General features: G+C 50.1%; 3 protein-coding genes across 3 annotated transcripts; 2 read left to right on the top strand and 1 right to left on the bottom strand.

The window, feature by feature from the left end:
- The first annotated feature begins 1,230 nt into the window (after positions 1-1,230).
- exosc3 (exosome component 3) lies at positions 1,231-3,656 on the top strand. The gene is made up of 4 exons (XM_086178582.1): positions 1,231-1,524; positions 2,017-2,166; positions 2,251-2,402; positions 2,766-3,656. Exons 1-4 carry the CDS (start codon positions 1,300-1,302, stop codon positions 2,971-2,973), a joined length of 735 nt encoding a protein of 244 aa, XP_086034708.1. The 5' UTR covers positions 1,231-1,299; the 3' UTR covers positions 2,974-3,656.
- Positions 3,499-5,300, bottom strand: LOC147215678 (polyadenylate-binding protein-interacting protein 2-like). Its single transcript, XM_086178584.1, has 4 exons — positions 5,149-5,300; positions 4,777-4,941; positions 4,268-4,414; positions 3,499-4,196 (listed from the first exon to the last, which is right to left on the bottom strand). The coding sequence occupies exons 2-4, from the start codon at positions 4,924-4,926 to the stop codon at positions 4,131-4,133; spliced, it is 363 nt and encodes a 120-aa protein (XP_086034710.1). The 5' UTR covers positions 4,927-4,941; positions 5,149-5,300; the 3' UTR covers positions 3,499-4,130.
- Positions 5,301-6,834: 1,534 nt separating this feature from the next.
- On the top strand, positions 6,835-15,873 carry matr3l1.2 (matrin 3-like 1.2). The gene is made up of 21 exons (XM_086178581.1): positions 6,835-8,800; positions 10,513-10,574; positions 10,667-10,705; positions 10,830-10,930; positions 11,032-11,069; positions 11,157-11,273; positions 11,361-11,486; positions 11,563-11,745; positions 11,933-12,057; positions 12,195-12,501; positions 12,570-12,752; positions 12,840-12,936; positions 13,031-13,047; positions 13,365-13,487; positions 13,559-13,687; positions 13,764-13,892; positions 13,981-14,111; positions 14,197-14,494; positions 14,632-14,770; positions 14,869-14,984; positions 15,060-15,873. Exons 1-21 carry the CDS (start codon positions 8,063-8,065, stop codon positions 15,114-15,116), a joined length of 3,255 nt encoding a protein of 1,084 aa, XP_086034707.1. The 5' UTR covers positions 6,835-8,062; the 3' UTR covers positions 15,117-15,873.
- Positions 15,874-16,852: the final 979 nt, after the last annotated feature.

Genomic DNA, 16,852 nt, shown 5'->3' with positions numbered 1-16,852 from the left:
AAACGCCACAAAGTTCGTCTTGAGCGCTGGAAAACGGGATATTTACGTCTGCGGCTGTCGGCGCAACAATGAGGCCGTGTGTGTCGCCATGGAGACCTGATGGAGATGGCGGTGGCGGTGACGGCGATATGCAGATGGGGGGTGGGTGGGGGGTCGACACCCACATGGAGGTCACGACCCCGCAGCTCCATTGCAGACATCTGTAGCTTCACATTCTCTGACATGTGGCATCATCCAATCAGCTCCGTGGAAGAATGTGTGTGACCTGCAACCCCCCCCCCCATACACACACACACACACACAAAATTGTCAAATGCTATTCCAGAGAGGGTTCTGTTGCCACTTGCTGGATGAAAACGATACACTTCTTCGATACACTTCAATTGGTTTCAGACAATTTTTTATTTACTATTTATTATTTTTTTATCATTGTTTTTTTAATGTATTATTAGCCATGACAGGGTGAATGGTGTTATGTCTCGATGTGACCGGTCCCAATCAGAGCTGAGTTGGGCTCCAGCCCAGCTGAGTGCAGGATAAGTGGTGTAGATAATGAATAAATGTTATCAGCGATCCAGGATATTGATGCGTACGTGTCAAACTGCAAAACACTTGTTTGTTTGGACGGTAACATAACCATGTTTTAAACCACGTTGACTAATTCAACTTAAAAAATGGCATCACATATGAGGAGGAATCGCATACAGGAATCCTGTTCATTAGTACTCGTTTAATTAGTTTCATTATTTTGTATTATTCATTATTATTTTGTATTATTTCATTTTTATTGTTTCTTTTAAATCTGTAATTTGTGTAAATGCATGTTTGTACAGTTTGTGTAAAGTAAGACGTCTTAAAATGTATTACCATTATTGTTATTGTTATTATTGTTATTATTATTATTATCATTAAATGGGAGAATGGAAGTGAGTGACTGTACATGCAGCATAGGAAGAATTAGGTCAACACAAATTTAAATTGGCAAAGAGTACAATGAAAGAAGAAAAGGAGAGATAATCCAAGGGATAAAACAGTATTATTGTTAGGAGATGAGTGTATGTGTGTGCGTCTGTGTGTGTGTGTCCTAGAAATAATTGTTCTGTTTGTGCCTCAGTGATGAGTCTGGGTGACCGACGCACCCTGCTGGTCAGGAGCCTCTACTACACCCAACCTATCACACTCTGCCCGCCGCGGTCCTCCGGATCGCTAGGTGGCGCTGTGGCGCTCCCGTTCGAAGTGACAATAACAACACGGAACACGCGTGTTTCCGCGAGGAGTCGGACGCCGAGCGGGATAGCGATGATCTCCAGTTTGAAAGCCAAAGTGGGCCAAGTTCTGTTGCCAGGAGACGAGTTCTCCTTCGACACTACCGACACGATCCCACTGACGGAGCCGGTGAAGGCGGAGAAGCTGGTGTGCGGCCCGGGGCTCCGGCGTAGCGGCGCCCGGCTCATGGTGTGTAAGAGCGGCGTCCTGCGCCACAAGCCGCCCAACACCTTCTGGATGGACTCGCAGCAGAAGAGGGTGAGTCTACCGGGCGCTCGGTGCGGGGAACTTCCGGTGCCGCATGGGCTCCACCGGAAACTGACCGGGCACGAGCCGTTCCCCCCAGTCGTGAAGTTGGGGTCTCGAGCGCGCACCTCCGCAGCGCACGAATCTAACACTTCCGAGTATATGTGACGTCATTTAAATAAAATACTTCAAGTTATTATTTAGATTCATAAAAACTGTATTGTCTGTTATCATGACAATTTTCTAGCTAAAACCCGCCGCTTTTCCAAGACGAATAGCCACTCGCGTTTGGGAACCGATCGCTCTGATTGGTCAAGCTTCTGCGGTCACGTGATCAGCCGACAAGTTTATTTTTTGTTTGTTTGTTTGTTTGTTTGTTTGTTTTAGCCGTCAGCTAACGATCGTCGCGATAGGCCTCTGGTTAATTCAAGACCACAATAAAGATCATCATTATCTGACAGTTAGCTGTAACTGGACAGTCCGTGACAGTCTCTGTGGTCTCAGTATGTCCCTGCCAGAGGCGAGATGGTCATCGGCATTGTGACGGTGAAGTCCGGGGATGTCTTCAAAGTGGACGTCGGCGGGAGTGAACAGGCCTCACTGTCGTACCTGGCGTTCGAGGGCGCCACCAAGAGGAACCGGCCCAACGTCCAGGTGAGACCCTAGGGACAGGAAGTGACCTAAGTCAGAAGTCCCTTCTGTGTGACCGTTTACCTCTCCCGCTTGTGTGTGGTTCAGGTGGGCGACCTGGTGTTCGCCCAGTTCCTTGTCGCCAACAAGGATATGGAGCCAGAGCTGGTGTGCGTGGACAGCTCAGGGCGAGCCAATGGGATGGGGGAGTTTGGATCAGATGGTCTGATGTTCCGAGTCTCCCTTGGTCTTGTCAGAAGGTTTGTTCAGGGAATGCATGACTCCTCAAACACCAGACAGGTAGTGATTGCTGATCACCTAATCTGAGATACCGTCAATGTCACGTGGGCGGGGTCAAATAGACAGGGGGAGCAGTAACTCTGAGCTGCTAATATAGCGAACCATCTGTTCATGACCGTGCTTCACTCACTGAGGTGGCTCCTCTGTGGCATGTACTGCTGTCGCCATAGAAACATGTTACCGCTGCACACATTGGAAAGATCATAATGGTGCCGTTCGTCCCCACAGTCTAAAAGTCCAGCCGATTGGCGTCAAAGTTGAGTCTGACGCTTCGGTCAGAATGTTTTTGAAGGCCTTTTAGATAAGAATCTCTCCCCCTCTAGGCTGCTGGCACCCCAGAGCGACCTTCGGGCAGAGCTGGAGCAGCTATTCCCCTGCGAGCTGGTAGTCGGGATGAACGGACGGGTGTGGGTCAAATCATCTAGCATCCAGCGGACCCTCATCATCGCCAACCTGCTGGAGAGCTGCGAGAACATGACAGCTGAGCAGCGCCGCCTGCTGTTCAGGCGGGTGGCGCAGGGGGCACTGTAGATCCAAAGAGGGAATGAGAGGACCTGTCTTATCAGTCAGAAATTCCTCTTGGCTGGACAGTGATGAGTCGAGCAGCCCAGGGTCACTGAGGGACGTACCATCCAGCACTGACATTGGCCACAGTACCATCTTCAAGGGGCGTTTCCCGAACGGGCCAATGACATTTGCAGATGTAGTTTTCTATATAATTTTAATAATAAAATGCACAGAAACCAGTCAGATTTCTCCCGTCCAGGTGCTGATTACGCTTTCGGTTATTGATTATCCCTGGACAGTCAATCAGAGACAACCAACCACTTACCTTCTCATTTACACCGACTGACAATTAAGTCTTCAGTGAACCTGCTGACTGTTCTTGGACCGTGAGACATTGAAGGAGAACCCAGGCAGGAGAACCTAGTGTTCTCCGCATCAGAACCCTGGACCTCTCCTGATGTGAAGAGATTGTTCTGACCTCCAGTGACGCCCCCCCATTTGACAGTTAAAAAACTTCTGCTCAGAAAATGTAAAAGACCCAATACAGCCTTTTTTTCTCCATAAACATTTATTTCCCAAATAGTTTAAGAAAAAATAGATTTTTTTTTTCATTTTTACAACATTTTCTCTAAGATGGTTTGTACAGTACTTATAAGTGCATTAGAAAATAAAACACAAACTTCAGTTAATGAGGCGGCAAGGACAAACGGGATGCAAGGAGACACAAGCGTCCAGGGGAAGGGGGATCGTCACCTCCGGCAGAAACCAAACATGGAATGAGGTTTTCACTCGTGCGTTTTCGGTTCTCGATTTACTCTTCTGATTAACGCAAGGTCTGCTCCAGGCCTTCCCCGAGTCAGTCGAGTGAAATAGCCAATGGTTCTGGTGTTCCAATGGTCGGTCTGCTCTGATGGGCGAAGCCTCGGAGCAGACGCTCGGGACCAGTAACTAAAAAAGTGCGCGATGTGAGAGTAAGGGGAAACAGTTTGTTCGAACCACCAATCAGATTGCAGCGTCGTCTCGGAGGGTTTACATTCAGAGACCGCACACACACACACACACACACACACATGCACGAAACATGTGAACGCAGAACTTTGGCAACACGTCAAGGGGCGTGTGGAGAATACAGCCGACACCTAGGTGATGTCACAAGTGGACAGGGGCAGCAAACAGCCGGGTCACATGACATGCTTCTGGATGCCTGGGGTGAACTCCTTGGCGTTGGGGTTCAGGCTGCTGCACTTCTGTAGTAACAAGAAAGGAGGTTAAACTATTCACAGCTCTGAGTTTTGTGCCCGTACGGCAGCAGACTCACCATGATGTCGTAGTCGGCGTCGGCGTCTGGCAGCAGCTCCTGAGAGGGCAGGTCTCTGGACGGGATGAACCACTCCTTCTCCTCCTCCTCTAACATCTCCTGGAAACACCTCTCAATGAAGTCCTCCTCCCACAGCTCCTCCTCCACCTGTGTACACGCAAAGAGTCAGGCCTCACACACTGTTCGGGTTATTTTCTCATCAATATAACAAGGAATACGTGGTGAAAAGTTAGCTGCAGGAGATGGTTTCAAGCTTCACAGACAGCATGTTTTGGTGTCTGAAGCACACAGGGCAGCTTTTGAAGAACTGTGTTCTTCACTAAAAAGCAGACGTTTATTTTTGCAAGAGTAATTTGCTGTTTCCAGCCACGGTAGATGATGTTTATTTAGCCCCGCTCCAGGTGATCCTCCTGTCGCTCCCTAAACATGAGGTCAATGTCACCGCCGGTCCCTCGTGTGACGTCACACACTCCCGTGACGTCAACATCGACCGGGAGGGCCCGACTCACCTGCCTGTTGAACTCCTCCTCGTTCTCCATCCACATGTATTCTGCGAACGGGTCGTCATCGGTGGAGAGCCCAGAGAACTGGCTGCTCAGGATCACCTCGCCGCCCATCGACACGTTGGGAGGGCCTCCACTGATACTCGGGTCCTTCATGCCGGCGCTGCTGACCTGCCGGACGGCGAAGCAGAAGGAGGAAGGGGGGATTGGGGGGGCCATGATGGCCGCTCTCTCTCTCAAACAATAGCAGCCAAGCTAGCGGCCATTTTCACCGCGGGCAAGCCGAACGACGGCGTGTCGCCACTGCCGAGAAAAGGCCGGGAATCGCGCCAGACGCGACGACAATCGTCCAGAACGACGGAAAATGTGTATAATTACCTGAAAACGGGCTTGTTGGGCGGCGTCTTGGGTCCGACGGTTCTGTGGAGGGGTCCGACTGTAATGGCTGCGCTGCGTCTGCCTGTTTGTGTACAGCTTTGACGTCACCGTGTGCCCGCCTGTGATTGGACGAGCCGCGCTGCCGTCTTCACGTGCCACCGAAAGCTGCGAAAACAAAGGGGTGTGTACGTGTTTTTCTTTTGGTGGCGTGCGTGTGCGCGCGCGCGGACGTGTTAGCGGAAGTACTGAACAACAATAACAAAATTCGGGCGGAACGAGACCGAAAAACAATTGGGAATGATTTGAAAACATCCATTTTTAATACTCATAATGCATATTGATCCCCCGAGATGAATAAGGGGAGGACAGTCAACCCTCTGCATTCACCATCATGGATGGTGTGCAGCCATTCTTTCTTGACAGAATGGTTGCACACCTTTGCACAACCTTTGCTTACAAGATGACCTCTGTCACCTGAGCCACGCAGCCTCTATAAAAAGCTAAAAACTGTGTAAGTGTGTGTGTGTTGTGCACTGTATTTCATCTTCACCATCACAGCTTTACTTCCTGCAACAGTATTGTCGCGTTTCAATCAGGGAAACAACCGGATGATGGTAAAACATCTGTTTAATGAGCAATAGCTGTTGTTGGCAGAAGCCACACCACACATGCCTGCAATATAACTAACTGTTCCCTCTTAATTCCATGTAAAAAAAAAACAACAGAATTCATTGTACGCCAACACACATAATTCCCAGCAATGCCAAAATCACACAAAAAACAAGCATTAACCTAAAAACCAACATTTGTAACTCGCTAGAGTATCATCAACCCGTTCACTGCCACAGCAAGCAGGGTCGGGCTTCCCTGTGTAAAATTTCAGCATTTCCTTTAACAGTTAGACAAATACACGGCTTTATTGGGACAGGAAACATGTTTACAGTGGAATCCAGGTGTGACTGACAAAAATTTGCTCCAAAAAAAATAAAATGTACCATAAAGATAATTGGAGCTATTTACTATGACAGTCAGGTGTCAGAGTTGACCAGATAACCTTAAATACTATTGGAAAAATACTGATTTGTATGAGTGATTTCAAAACTTCTAAATCTCCAAGGGCTTTTCCCTTGAGGGGTTGCCACAGGGAATCAACCTTCTCCATCTAACCCTCTTCTCCGCATCCTCCTCACTCACACCAACTACCTTCATATCAGCTCTCACTACATCCATAAATCTTCTCTTTGGTCTTCCTCGAGACCTCCAATACCAGCATCCATCTGCCAATATATTTATTATCCCTCCTCTTTACATGACCGTACCATCTCAGTCTGGCTTCTCTGACTTTCTCTCAAAAACACTGAACATGCGCTGTTCATAACCTCCAAATATGACAATATAATTGTGATGTGAGGTAGAAACTAATACTGTACTCCTGATGGAGGACATGGGTCCATACGCAGACCAAATTGCAGCAAGAAGTCCTACAGACCTGTAGGTGGCGCACCACAACATTTCACGTATGAAGAGTACAAGTATCGCGATATTTGAATTATTGTAACGGTGTCTCCGTGTTGCGTCCGTGTTATTAGCTCTTTTACCTACACAGCGAGGCAGTTAAGAAGCCGAGGTAAGCGGGGGTATTATTTATTCAACTTTATTTTAGATTTGCGCATATACTCCAGCTGTGCAGTTTTAAGCGAGTTTTCAATGGAAGCTTAGTTTTGCCTGCTAGCTGTAGCAGCGCGGAGGCAGGCTTTATCGACAGGAGGCTAAAGTTAGCCGGTTAGCACGGGTGCAATGCTAAAGATTTTGAAGCGATCACTCGGCCCCCGATGTGACGGAGGCCACAACGGCGTTTAGTCCCGGGTTAAACCTCTGCGTCACAATTAGCCTCCTAGCACTGTTAGCATTTGGAGCAGCGCCGCGTTTCGCCAATACCCTCCCCCGTCCTAATTCTATCGAACCCGGCGGACGGTTGGACTGAGGTCGGCCGAGGAGCTAGATCCGGTCCGGAAAACCTCCTTTTTTTGAATAGTATCCGTTTGCTGCCAGCTTTGTCCGGTTGTCTATTAAATGTGGAATAGACAATGGCGCTTCTTATTTCCTGCATCGTGGAAATAATGCTAAATACGTTAGCAAAAGCTTGCTCGCAAATGTTATTGTCCAAGGAAAGCAATTACAGATATTTTAATAGAAGTAGTAGTGGAAAAACTCAGAACTGAAAACAGTATAAAATCATAGCTATATTCCTTTCTTTGCCTCTTTGTATACATTTATGCAAACCGTTACAACATTTATATATATATGTACCAAAAATGAAATCGGCTCTTATATGGTAGAATTGTCATGACACAGTTTAGAATCCGACACTGTTGTACAAGCCTGCCCCACAAAATCAGCAAGGAAGTTCAATTTTTTCAATTCTCATTTCAGTACTATTTGAATTAGCATTGGTGAAACAGTATCCATGTAATAGACAAAGAAAAGCACAAATAATGGAATAGCGGGAACATTATACATACTGCGATGGGGTCTTTAGACCTTAGGTGTTTTCTTGTTTTCAAAGTTCCCTCTTCTTTTGTTAATTTGTGTTAATTGGAGAATTTAAACCTGTTCGAACTCCATCTGGTGATCCAGATCTTCCTCCTGAGTAACCGATGCTGCAGATCTTCTTCTGATCCCAGACGATCATTAATCACTTCTGATGTTTGACTCTTTCTCTCCTGCCGGAGGCGAATCTGTTTGTCTCACCCTTCATTACAGGAAGTGTTTTATCCTGTAACTTGTTTCCTGCCGAGGCTTCGCTTCCAGAATGATCCTCCTCACTGTGTTTCACAGAGGCTGAAGACGACCTTCACTCTTTCACTGACGTCTTTGCTTGATTCATCCTCTTGAGTCGCCCGACCTCAGCGCCATGTCTCAGAGGTCGCAGTCGGATGGTGGCCAGAAAGGCTTCGCCGTGGGCCGGGGGCTCCTTGCCGCCGCCGAGACCTTGAACTTCAGCATGAACGAGCAGCGTTCGGGCCGACAGGCGGGGGGTGTGACCTCGGGGGTGGGAAGTGGCGGGGACGGCCAGGATGGCGGCTCTCAGATGCCCTCTCGGCGTGGTGACGGTCATCTTGGCAGCACCATGAAGCTGTTTGCCAGCCTGGGCCTGTCGCCCTCTGACCTGGACGCGCTGGCTCAGCTGCCTGAGGAGGACATCAGCGTGGACACGCTGCCCCAGATCCTCATGCAGCTCAAGAGCCGCAAGGGAGACCTTGGAGAGAGGCGTGCCGCCGGTGCTGCCAGTGCCTCAGACAAGTCATACCGAAGCGGCCGGGAGGGATGGGATGATGTGGGCAGGATGGGCGGGGCCCCTTTAGGTCAAGCCTCCAGTTCTTCAGACTTTGGTTACGGCTCCATGCAAGATGGCCCAAGCTACGGCTTGAACTACGGTGGCAGCGGTGGTGGCCGGGATCGGTCGTACACTAACCTATCACGCAGTGATTCCTATGAGGGGCTGGACATGGGAACGTCTTCCTCCGACCGCTTCGTGCAGCGCAGGATGGGACCCCCTTCCCAAGGCAAAGTGCAGGACTTCTTGGGAGTCGTGCCCGCTATGTTCCCGCACGTCTGCTCTCTTTGTGACTTTGACGTGCATTCCACCATGGTGAGTAAGCCCCGCCCCCTTTCTCTCAGGTTTTCATGCAGGACCCAGGGCTCCTTGTGTCCTGATGGCCGGGGCTCCATTGTGCCTCGAGTCACCTGGTTGTTTAGCACCTTCTTGCGGACCTGATGCTCCAGGTTTCACCTCCACAGTTCATCCTGCTTAGAGACGCTCCGTTTTCCTTCCCTCCTCATGCCCTCGTGTTTCAACTTACCTTTAACACTGATGTCATTGGCTTCATTATTATTATTATTTGTAACATTAAATCCCGCTGTCTGTCTGGACACCATCTGCCCAAGCTTTAAAACACAACAAAAAGGTAGAGGTTTGTTTCTCCAGCTCCTGGACTCTTCCAGGTTAATCTCTCCGTGCCTATGTCAAATTTTGCTTTGTCTCTCCAAAGGCTCATTTATGCTCTTTCACCTGAAAGTAATCTGTTGAAATGGTGGCCGATCTTGATCCGGTAGACGCAGTGGGGTCATATACACATTCATGTCCGCGAGGGGCTGCCCAGACTCGCATGAAGCAGACGGTGCTTGGACTTCCAGATCCAGTCCTCCAAGTCGTGGCTCCTCAGAACACCAACATTACTTGAACAGAGAATAAATTACTCAATCTGGCTTCTTTTCTTAAAATCGCTCTGGGACCAAACGGGTCGTTTCTCAGGTTTGGACACTCAAACAGCTGACTCTTTCTCAGCGGAGGTCCGTCGGCCCAGGGACTGCCGCCATACTTGTAGTCCCATTGTTTGGCCACCACTTTAATGCACAGTTCTTCCTGTATTCAAGTTCATTAATGCTTCATGAATATTATCCATGAAAAAAAACTTCTTCTTTTTCTGTTGTTCTGCCGTGACTCCTCCTTTATTGGAAGCTTCCAGAAAAATGTGCAGAAATACATTGGAAAAAGACCGCTAGAAAGCGACACAGGCATCCATACACGCAAGTATCTGGATATAACCACGAGTATAAATGAGCCTTGACCTGATACAGTTAAACCATATTGATGAAACACTGAGCTAAGACCTTAGCCTTGACACAACAGGTCCTGTAGACTTTCACAGCGTCCTGAGACGGACCAATTTTTGACCATCATAACAGGGCGGTCTCACTTTTTTATGGACGCTTCTTTGTCACTTTAAAATGAACGGTCCTTCGCTAACACGGTTCTATACCCATCTCTCTTAAAGGTGTCTACCGACAGTCACTTCCATGATGTCTTTCAGGCGGTTTTAACCTGCTGGTAAACCTTCTGTCGTGTGAAAGTACACCAATAGCACACAGCTATTCTTTGATTTTTGTTTTTCAAGTTAATGTTTCAGTGGCCTTTTACTGCAAGTTGAGTCAGACAAACATTGCAAGCACACATGTCACGTTATGCAGTCCTCAAGAACGCTTGTCCATACCTTGATGAGAGATATTGAATATATTCCCTCATGGTGACACCACCTCCATAAGGTCATATAAGCTAAAGCTAAGCTAACAGCACCCAGCTGTTTCCAAGACAAGTCCTGTGACCTAAAATCATTGTTTTTATATAGAGAGAATAAAATAGTTGATACCTTAACAGTTGTGACGAGAGATTCCAACTGTTGATGGTCGGCAGTGACTACTTCCTGGATATCTGATCCGCGTATGTGTCTGGACAAGCTGGTTTAGAAGTGTTAGAGTGTGTGACAAAACCCTACTGTTTGGACTCACTGTGAGTGTGTGTAGGAGTGGAAGCAACACACTAATGGACTGCGACATGCTGAGAACAGACGCCAGCTGCTCAACATGTGAGTCACTCACACACACACACGCACACACACTGCTCTGCTGTGATGTTAGCAGTGTCATATATATATATGCATGTGTGTGATTTGTTCAGGTATCCAGACTGGGACCCTGGGATGGGCTCAGGCAGGAGGTAGGATAACACACAGTGGAGAACGCACCCACACTATATATATATATATATATATATATATATATATATATATATAGACGCATGCACACCCTCATTTAACCTTTATCTCCTGTCTCCACTCTAGCCGAGGTCTCCTTGACTCCTCCAACATGTCAGCAGGCCTGCTCGGCCCCGCCCCCATGTCCCTGTCTTTGGGGCAGGGCTCAGTCGGGATGGGCTCCTGGGGTGAGTGGCCTCTGTCTACACCCTCACCTTCATCCACCCACGGGTCATGTGACCCGTCAGGGACGCATTGTAAAACTGCAAAATGTGTATGTGTGTGTCAGGTGGAGGTCCCGGGAAGAACCAGTCCGGCCAGAATAACGTGAGTTTTCATGTCCCCTCTGCACTGGGTCCCCCCTGCTGGTCGGTTGGGGGTCTGTGTTAAATCTGGGTCCTCCTTGTGTCTCAGCTGAGGAGCAGGGTAGTGGTGGTGAAGTACGCCAGGAAGCCGCTCAGCAACAAGACGCTCTTTGCCTTCACCGAGCCCTTTGGCCGCCTGAGGGAGCACTTGGTCCTCAAGAACAAGGTGCAGACCATTTCCTTTGACCATTCAAAATAAAACCTGAGTACAGGCCAGATGTTGTGCACAACCTGACAGCGTTTGGTCTTCCAGGCGTTCCTGGAGATGGGCACTCACGAGGAGGCTCTGGATGTAGTCAACTACTACCAGCAGCAGCCCGCGTCCCTCTACGGGAAGCCAATCTTCTTCTACGTGTCGCAGAGGCTACTGGTCATTGAGGTAACGCCCGCCGCCGCATGTTCTGACCTCCGCGTTCCGACCACACCCGTGACACCTCTGTGCATTCGGCCTCTAGAAGGATGAGCACTCCTCGGACAACATGAGGCCAATGGAGAGGCCCCCCAGGGACGTCAAAGATCACAACAGCCAGGTGGTCTTCTTCTCCAACCTGCCAAGAGAGGAAGAGAAGAAGCGGGAGCTGCTCACCATCGCTGGACGCTTTGGCACCGTGGAGAAACACCTCTTCTTAACCGACCAGGTGACACTTGTTTGCTTCTGTTCTGCTGGAAGCAGCTATCCCGCACGGTGGCGGACCGGAGGAGCTGACCCGAGAGGTGACCTCTGAGGGGCGTTCTTGCTGTCCTTCAGAGGTCTTCTCACGGGTCAGCTTTTCCTCCGCGTCTGCAGTCAGACAGCCATTCTAAACGCACTATTGTCAGAAACAGGCGTTCGTCCAGCTTGGGACGCCGGAGGACGCTGAGATGCTGGTCCGGTATTACACGGTGAACCAGCTCACCATTAGGGGGCGCCCCATCCGCCTCAACATCTGCACCAAGTACAAGACCCTCAAGTGAGTCACTGAAGGCTGCCTCGGTTGCACGAGAAGATTCTTTTGCTTCTGTTTGCTTTATATACACCTAAACTTTGTCCCAGAAATCACGTCACTCCTATGACGGTCAATTTGAGAACTGACGACTTGTGTTTCAGTCTCAGTGTCAAAGGTCGCCAGGGGGGATCGGCCGGTGACATGCGTAACCGGCGAGCCACCCCCGCATCCTCAGCCCCCATCGCCAGCCCCAGGGCTTCATCCAGGGTCTCCAGGCCCAAAGAGGAGGAAAAGAAGGCCCAACCCAATGCTGAGGAGGATGAGGAGAAAGAGGAGGAGGAGGAGGAGGAAGTGTCCGGAGTGATGGAGGCCGAGGATGGCGGCGACGGGGAGGAATCCGACGGAGACACTGAGGGGTGCTTGGAGCCAGAGGCGGCCCGGTCCCAGGAGAGCGTCAAGGAGGAGATGGTGAGGAGCAGACCTTCAGCTGGAGGAACACAGCAGACCTGGTTTCTGATCATGTGACCTCAACGCAGGCTCCCGACGACAGCACTGCCACGGCCTCTGCAGATGTGGGCGGGGCTGAGGCAGAAGCCCAGGGCCAGGTGGAGCCAGAGGAGGCCACGGAGCCTGTGGAAACCAAGAGCAAAGGAGAAGAGCCGAAGGAAGAGGAGGCTGTGGAGCCTGGGCGATCAGGGGAGGGCGAGCCGCAGCACACGGTGGGTCTTCAGACCTCCACCCAACATGTCTTTTTTTATCCAACACAGTGCTGTTACCTTCAAATCCGTTCTCTGTTCTCCCATCAGGAGGACCAGGGCTTCCTGGAGAACATGGAGGACTTTGTGACGCTGGATGAGCTAGCCGAGGACGAGAACGAATCGCAGGTTGACTCCAGATCCATCGGTACGCGATTTTTTTCCTGGCAGACGGTTGGGATGTAGCCATGTTTTTTTATTTTGCAAAAAATCACTGACATGGCTTCTTGTTTCTCCCCCAGACAACTCCAGGAAAGGGGTAAGTATCTGGACAAGGAGAACCTCAGAACATTCAAACCCGTGAGTTCTCCAAGTAGAACCGGGAAATGAATTGCAGATTCATGACATTTGAATATCATTCCCTTAAAATCACTCAATACGACCAGGAAACACCTGCCTGAGATTGTCAGAGGGTCAGGGCCTGACTGGTTGGTGGACCTTAGGTCCTGGAGCCAGTCCTAGTGAGAAGTGTCTTAAGTGCCATTGAGAAAATACTTTCAACTGCCTCGAAGAACATGTTTGGTACACTCGACCTCCATGACAGTCCGAGGCTTATGACACGGTCGCACTTTTCAGGGGATGAGGGTCGTCAACATCATGAATTTCCGACGAGGCTTAAACTTCCTCCACGAGCTGCTCGCTCTGGCCAAACCCTTCGGGAAGGTGGTAAAGCACCTGGTGCTGGACCTGAGGCCGGAGGTACGTCATCTGCTGTTAGTTAGTACGTGTTGGTCTTTGGGACCCTGACCCTTGTCCGTCTGCGGCACCAGGCCTACATCCAGTTCGAGAAGGAGGAGGAAGCTCGCGCCATGTCCAAGTTCTACAACAGCAATGTTACGGCATCTGTGTGCGGCAGGCCGGTGCGGGTCAGCCACTCTATGACCTACCCTACCATCCAGGTGAGCAACCTGCAGGAGCACGCCAACCACTGACAGCAACCCACTAACACCACGTGTGTGTGTGTGTGTTCTCCAGTGCGGCTCCAGCAGGGTGGTCTACATCGGCCAGCTGCCCATCACCAAGCACACGGACGACTTCGTCCTCAACCTGGCCAGACCCTTCGGGAAGATCAAGAGGTACTTCGTCAACCGGATCAAGAGAGAGGTACGTCGCCCCTAAGGGCAAAACCCTACCGAGATGGTCTTGAGGAACCTGTGACCAGGCGCTCAGGCTGTTTCTCATGTGTTCTCAGTGCTTCATGGAGATGGAAAGGGTCGAGGATGCAGAGAAGATGGCCGAGGATTGTAAAGTTAACCCCCCGAAGATGAACGGCAAACGTCTGACCATCTACGTCAGCAGGAAGTACCGGCAGCTCAAACATGGGTGAGCATCCTCATCTGTGGTGCTTCAGACCTGCCAGTCACCTCACCAACTCCACCAGGCTAAGCGGACCTTCTGTGATCTCCAGACACGTCTGTCCCCCCGCCAGTGAAGAAGTCAGTTCACCAAAGGCCTCCAAAACCTCTGAGGAACCTCCAGCCAAGAAGCCCAGGGTGGAGCAAGAGCTGGAGCATGAGAAAGCGGAGGAGGTGGAGGAGAAAGAAGAAGAGGAGCAGGAGAAAAAAGCTGAGGAGGGGAAGGAGGAGACGCTGGAGGAGCAGCAGGAGTCTGAAGTGAAGGAGGAGGAGAAGCAGGAGGAGAAAACAGATGAGGAAAAGCAAACTTCAGAAACTGCTATGGATCAGGGCAGTTCCTCAACTCAGCAGGTGCAGATGGCATGTGTGTGTGTGTGTCTGTGAGTGAGTGAGATGTATAATTGGAAGTCGGTGGAGGGTGGCAGGTACTCCCGCCCCCTTCCTGCGGAGCTGTTGAAAACACCCGGTAACCGGTGTTGGTGCTGCAGGAAAAAACGGACGACTCGGAGGAGACTGAGGCAACGTCCAGTCAGAACGGGCAAAGCAACGAGACCCTACCCGACCAGAAAGACAAACCCGGCACGGCCTCCCTGCCGCTGCCGCCCTTCGACCCCAACAATCCGATCGGTGAGCCCGCCCGTTGTCCCGTTTCCCTCTCGCCGGCCCTGCCCTTTCCAGTTGTTGCAGCGGCGTGTTCGTCACTCACAGCACATCCCTGCCCACAGGCACAGAGCACGTGAAGAGGGGCTATTACTGCCGCGTCTGCTTCCTGTTCTACTCCAAGGCGGAGACAGCCATGAGGATGCACTGCAGCAGCCAGGCACACTACGACAGTCTGCAGGTCAGCCCCCCCCCGAGGACAACCTTGGTAAAATCAGAGTGGGATTACTTTGACGCCGTGTCTGCTTTCTTTCAGAAATTCCTTGAAAAGCATCAGAACAAAGCAGAGGCGAACCAGAAGACGACGGCCTGAAGCCTGTATTTTTCTACATTTTACACCCTCTTCCCCTCCCCGCCCCCGGCCACAGGAGGACCCATATGTCGTCTGAAGAAAACAATTTCATTTGGTGTGAGTCTGTTAGGTGTTTGCCCACCCCCCACCCTCAAACAGAGGTGGTCGTGACCCCACGGTGTAACTTCTATCAAACTTCATGACACTAAAGTTTTAGTCAGGTTAGTGCCGAGCTAGACTAACCTCCCACCCCGCCACCCTAGCTGATGGTTTTAGTATTTTATTCCGGTGCGGAATTTCCATTCAGCTGGACCGATGAACGAAAGGTCAGCATTAGCGCCTCGAAGCCAGTTAGCTCCATGTCGGCCCGATTCGGTTGTTCCACCCCTGGATCACTCACTCAAGTATTTCTTCTGATGATTTCCAGTACGGAATCATTTCATATTAGCATCAAAACATTTGGCTAAGTGACTAGCGGGCTAGCTTGTTAGCCGGCCGGGGTTCATGAGCTCCCGACCCAACGCAAGCGAGCATCACCTCAGTGTTTTCTCAGCGGGAATTTAAGGGTTTAATATGCGAAGCTAGGCGAACAAAACCCCGCACAGTGATTTCGCGAGCGACTGATGAGGCGGAGGGATTCGCCGCCAGGTAGTAGTTCCAGAGGCGGCCCCACTGCTGGGTCAACGTTTTGATGTGAAATGTGTCTTTAAACTTTGTCTTTTTTTTGTTTGTTTTTCCTTGTTTTAAATAAACCCGAGGTTCCCCACGTCTGACTTCAGCCAGAGGATTTAATTCTTGAGTGTTTGCATTTACATGGAGACTGTTTCTGATGGGTACGCAAAGATATACTTCATGTATGTGAGGTTTACTCAGTATATGCAGGAAGTACATGTATATTTAGATTGGTTGATCTGCCTGGACCATCTCACTGACCAGGAGGTCCCAGAACCAACGTCTACTCCAGATACCGTTTCCTATATCTCGGGCGAAGCAGTGAGGAACCTGTCCCCTCACCTTCTTGGCTCCTCAGAGCAAACCTTCTGACCTGTTGAGTCTTCTGGAGTCTTACAAATCAGAACTGCGTCTGCTCCTCAGCGATTTGTGGCTTGGTTTTTCCTCTGGGATCTTATCGGGAGCCTTGTCCACCTGAGACCCTTTTCCCCAATCTGGTTCTTGTCCTCAGGACTGAAAGGACCATTATGACCATTCAGTCTTCTCGGAGAAAGAATCATGCTCCCCTGCTTTCAGGTTCTTCCTCATCCTCCGTGGATGCTGGTGTGTCCTCTTGAGACGCTTTGGAGAAAGGTAGATGTTCCCTTATTCGGAATGGTTTCAGATCCTTAATCTTCTCAAAGTATCTTTGCAGTCTGCCTATTCTCCTGTAGGCTCTAGATGTTTTCCATTTTTTGGATCTTGGCTTTTGCCCTGAAGTCATTCCTGGTCACGTCCTGGATGAGAGCCTCAGTGGAGCTCTTTCTTGATGAAACCACGAGGAAAGACCAACGCATCCTCTGAGGAGACAAGTCCTCAGTAGGAAGTGACCTTGTTTCAGAGCAGAAAGGCCTGGAAAGCAGATGTCACTTGCAGCTCAAACCTTTGGATCAGTTCTTCACTTCGTTACTGGGGAATCTCAGGTTCTCCGGGGAAGGAGACATCCAGGATTTACCCTGACCTTCATCACTGGAATGCTTTTCCTGACTAGCAGCTTTTCTGTCCTTCCCCTCCTTCCAGCAAATGCTCCTCCAGGTGCAGGTTTG

Source organism: Fistularia commersonii, chromosome 31 (genome assembly GCF_037954325.1).
Source record: "Fistularia commersonii isolate RoL2024-O1a breed Wild chromosome 31, RoL_Fcom_v1.0, whole genome shotgun sequence".
In the NCBI taxonomy this organism is placed as follows: domain Eukaryota; kingdom Metazoa; phylum Chordata; class Actinopteri; order Syngnathiformes; family Fistulariidae; genus Fistularia; species Fistularia commersonii.
Note: the sequence above shows the minus strand (reverse complement) of the source record. Positions and strands in the feature narration are given on the sequence as shown.

Coding starts and splice junctions, on each gene's coding strand:
- exosc3 (XM_086178582.1), top strand. CDS start 1,300: ATGATCTCCAGTTTGAAAGCCAAAGTGGGCCAAGTTCTGTTGCCAGGA. Junction 1,525..2,016: donor TGGACTCGCAGCAGAAGAGG/GTGAGTCTACCG, acceptor CTGTGGTCTCAG/TATGTCCCTGCCAGAGGCGA. Junction 2,167..2,250: donor GGAACCGGCCCAACGTCCAG/GTGAGACCCTAG, acceptor TGTGTGGTTCAG/GTGGGCGACCTGGTGTTCGC.
- LOC147215678 (XM_086178584.1), bottom strand. CDS start 4,926: ATGAAGGACCCGAGTATCAGTGGAGGCCCTCCCAACGTGTCGATGGGC. Junction 4,415..4,776: donor AGGAGGAGTTCAACAGGCAG/GTGAGTCGGGCC, acceptor GCGTGTACACAG/GTGGAGGAGGAGCTGTGGGA. Junction 4,197..4,267: donor ACGCCGACTACGACATCATG/GTGAGTCTGCTG, acceptor TTGTTACTACAG/AAGTGCAGCAGCCTGAACCC.
- matr3l1.2 (XM_086178581.1), top strand. CDS start 8,063: ATGTCTCAGAGGTCGCAGTCGGATGGTGGCCAGAAAGGCTTCGCCGTG. Junction 10,706..10,829: donor GGGATGGGCTCAGGCAGGAG/GTAGGATAACAC, acceptor TCTCCACTCTAG/CCGAGGTCTCCTTGACTCCT. Junction 11,274..11,360: donor ACTTGGTCCTCAAGAACAAG/GTGCAGACCATT, acceptor TTGGTCTTCCAG/GCGTTCCTGGAGATGGGCAC.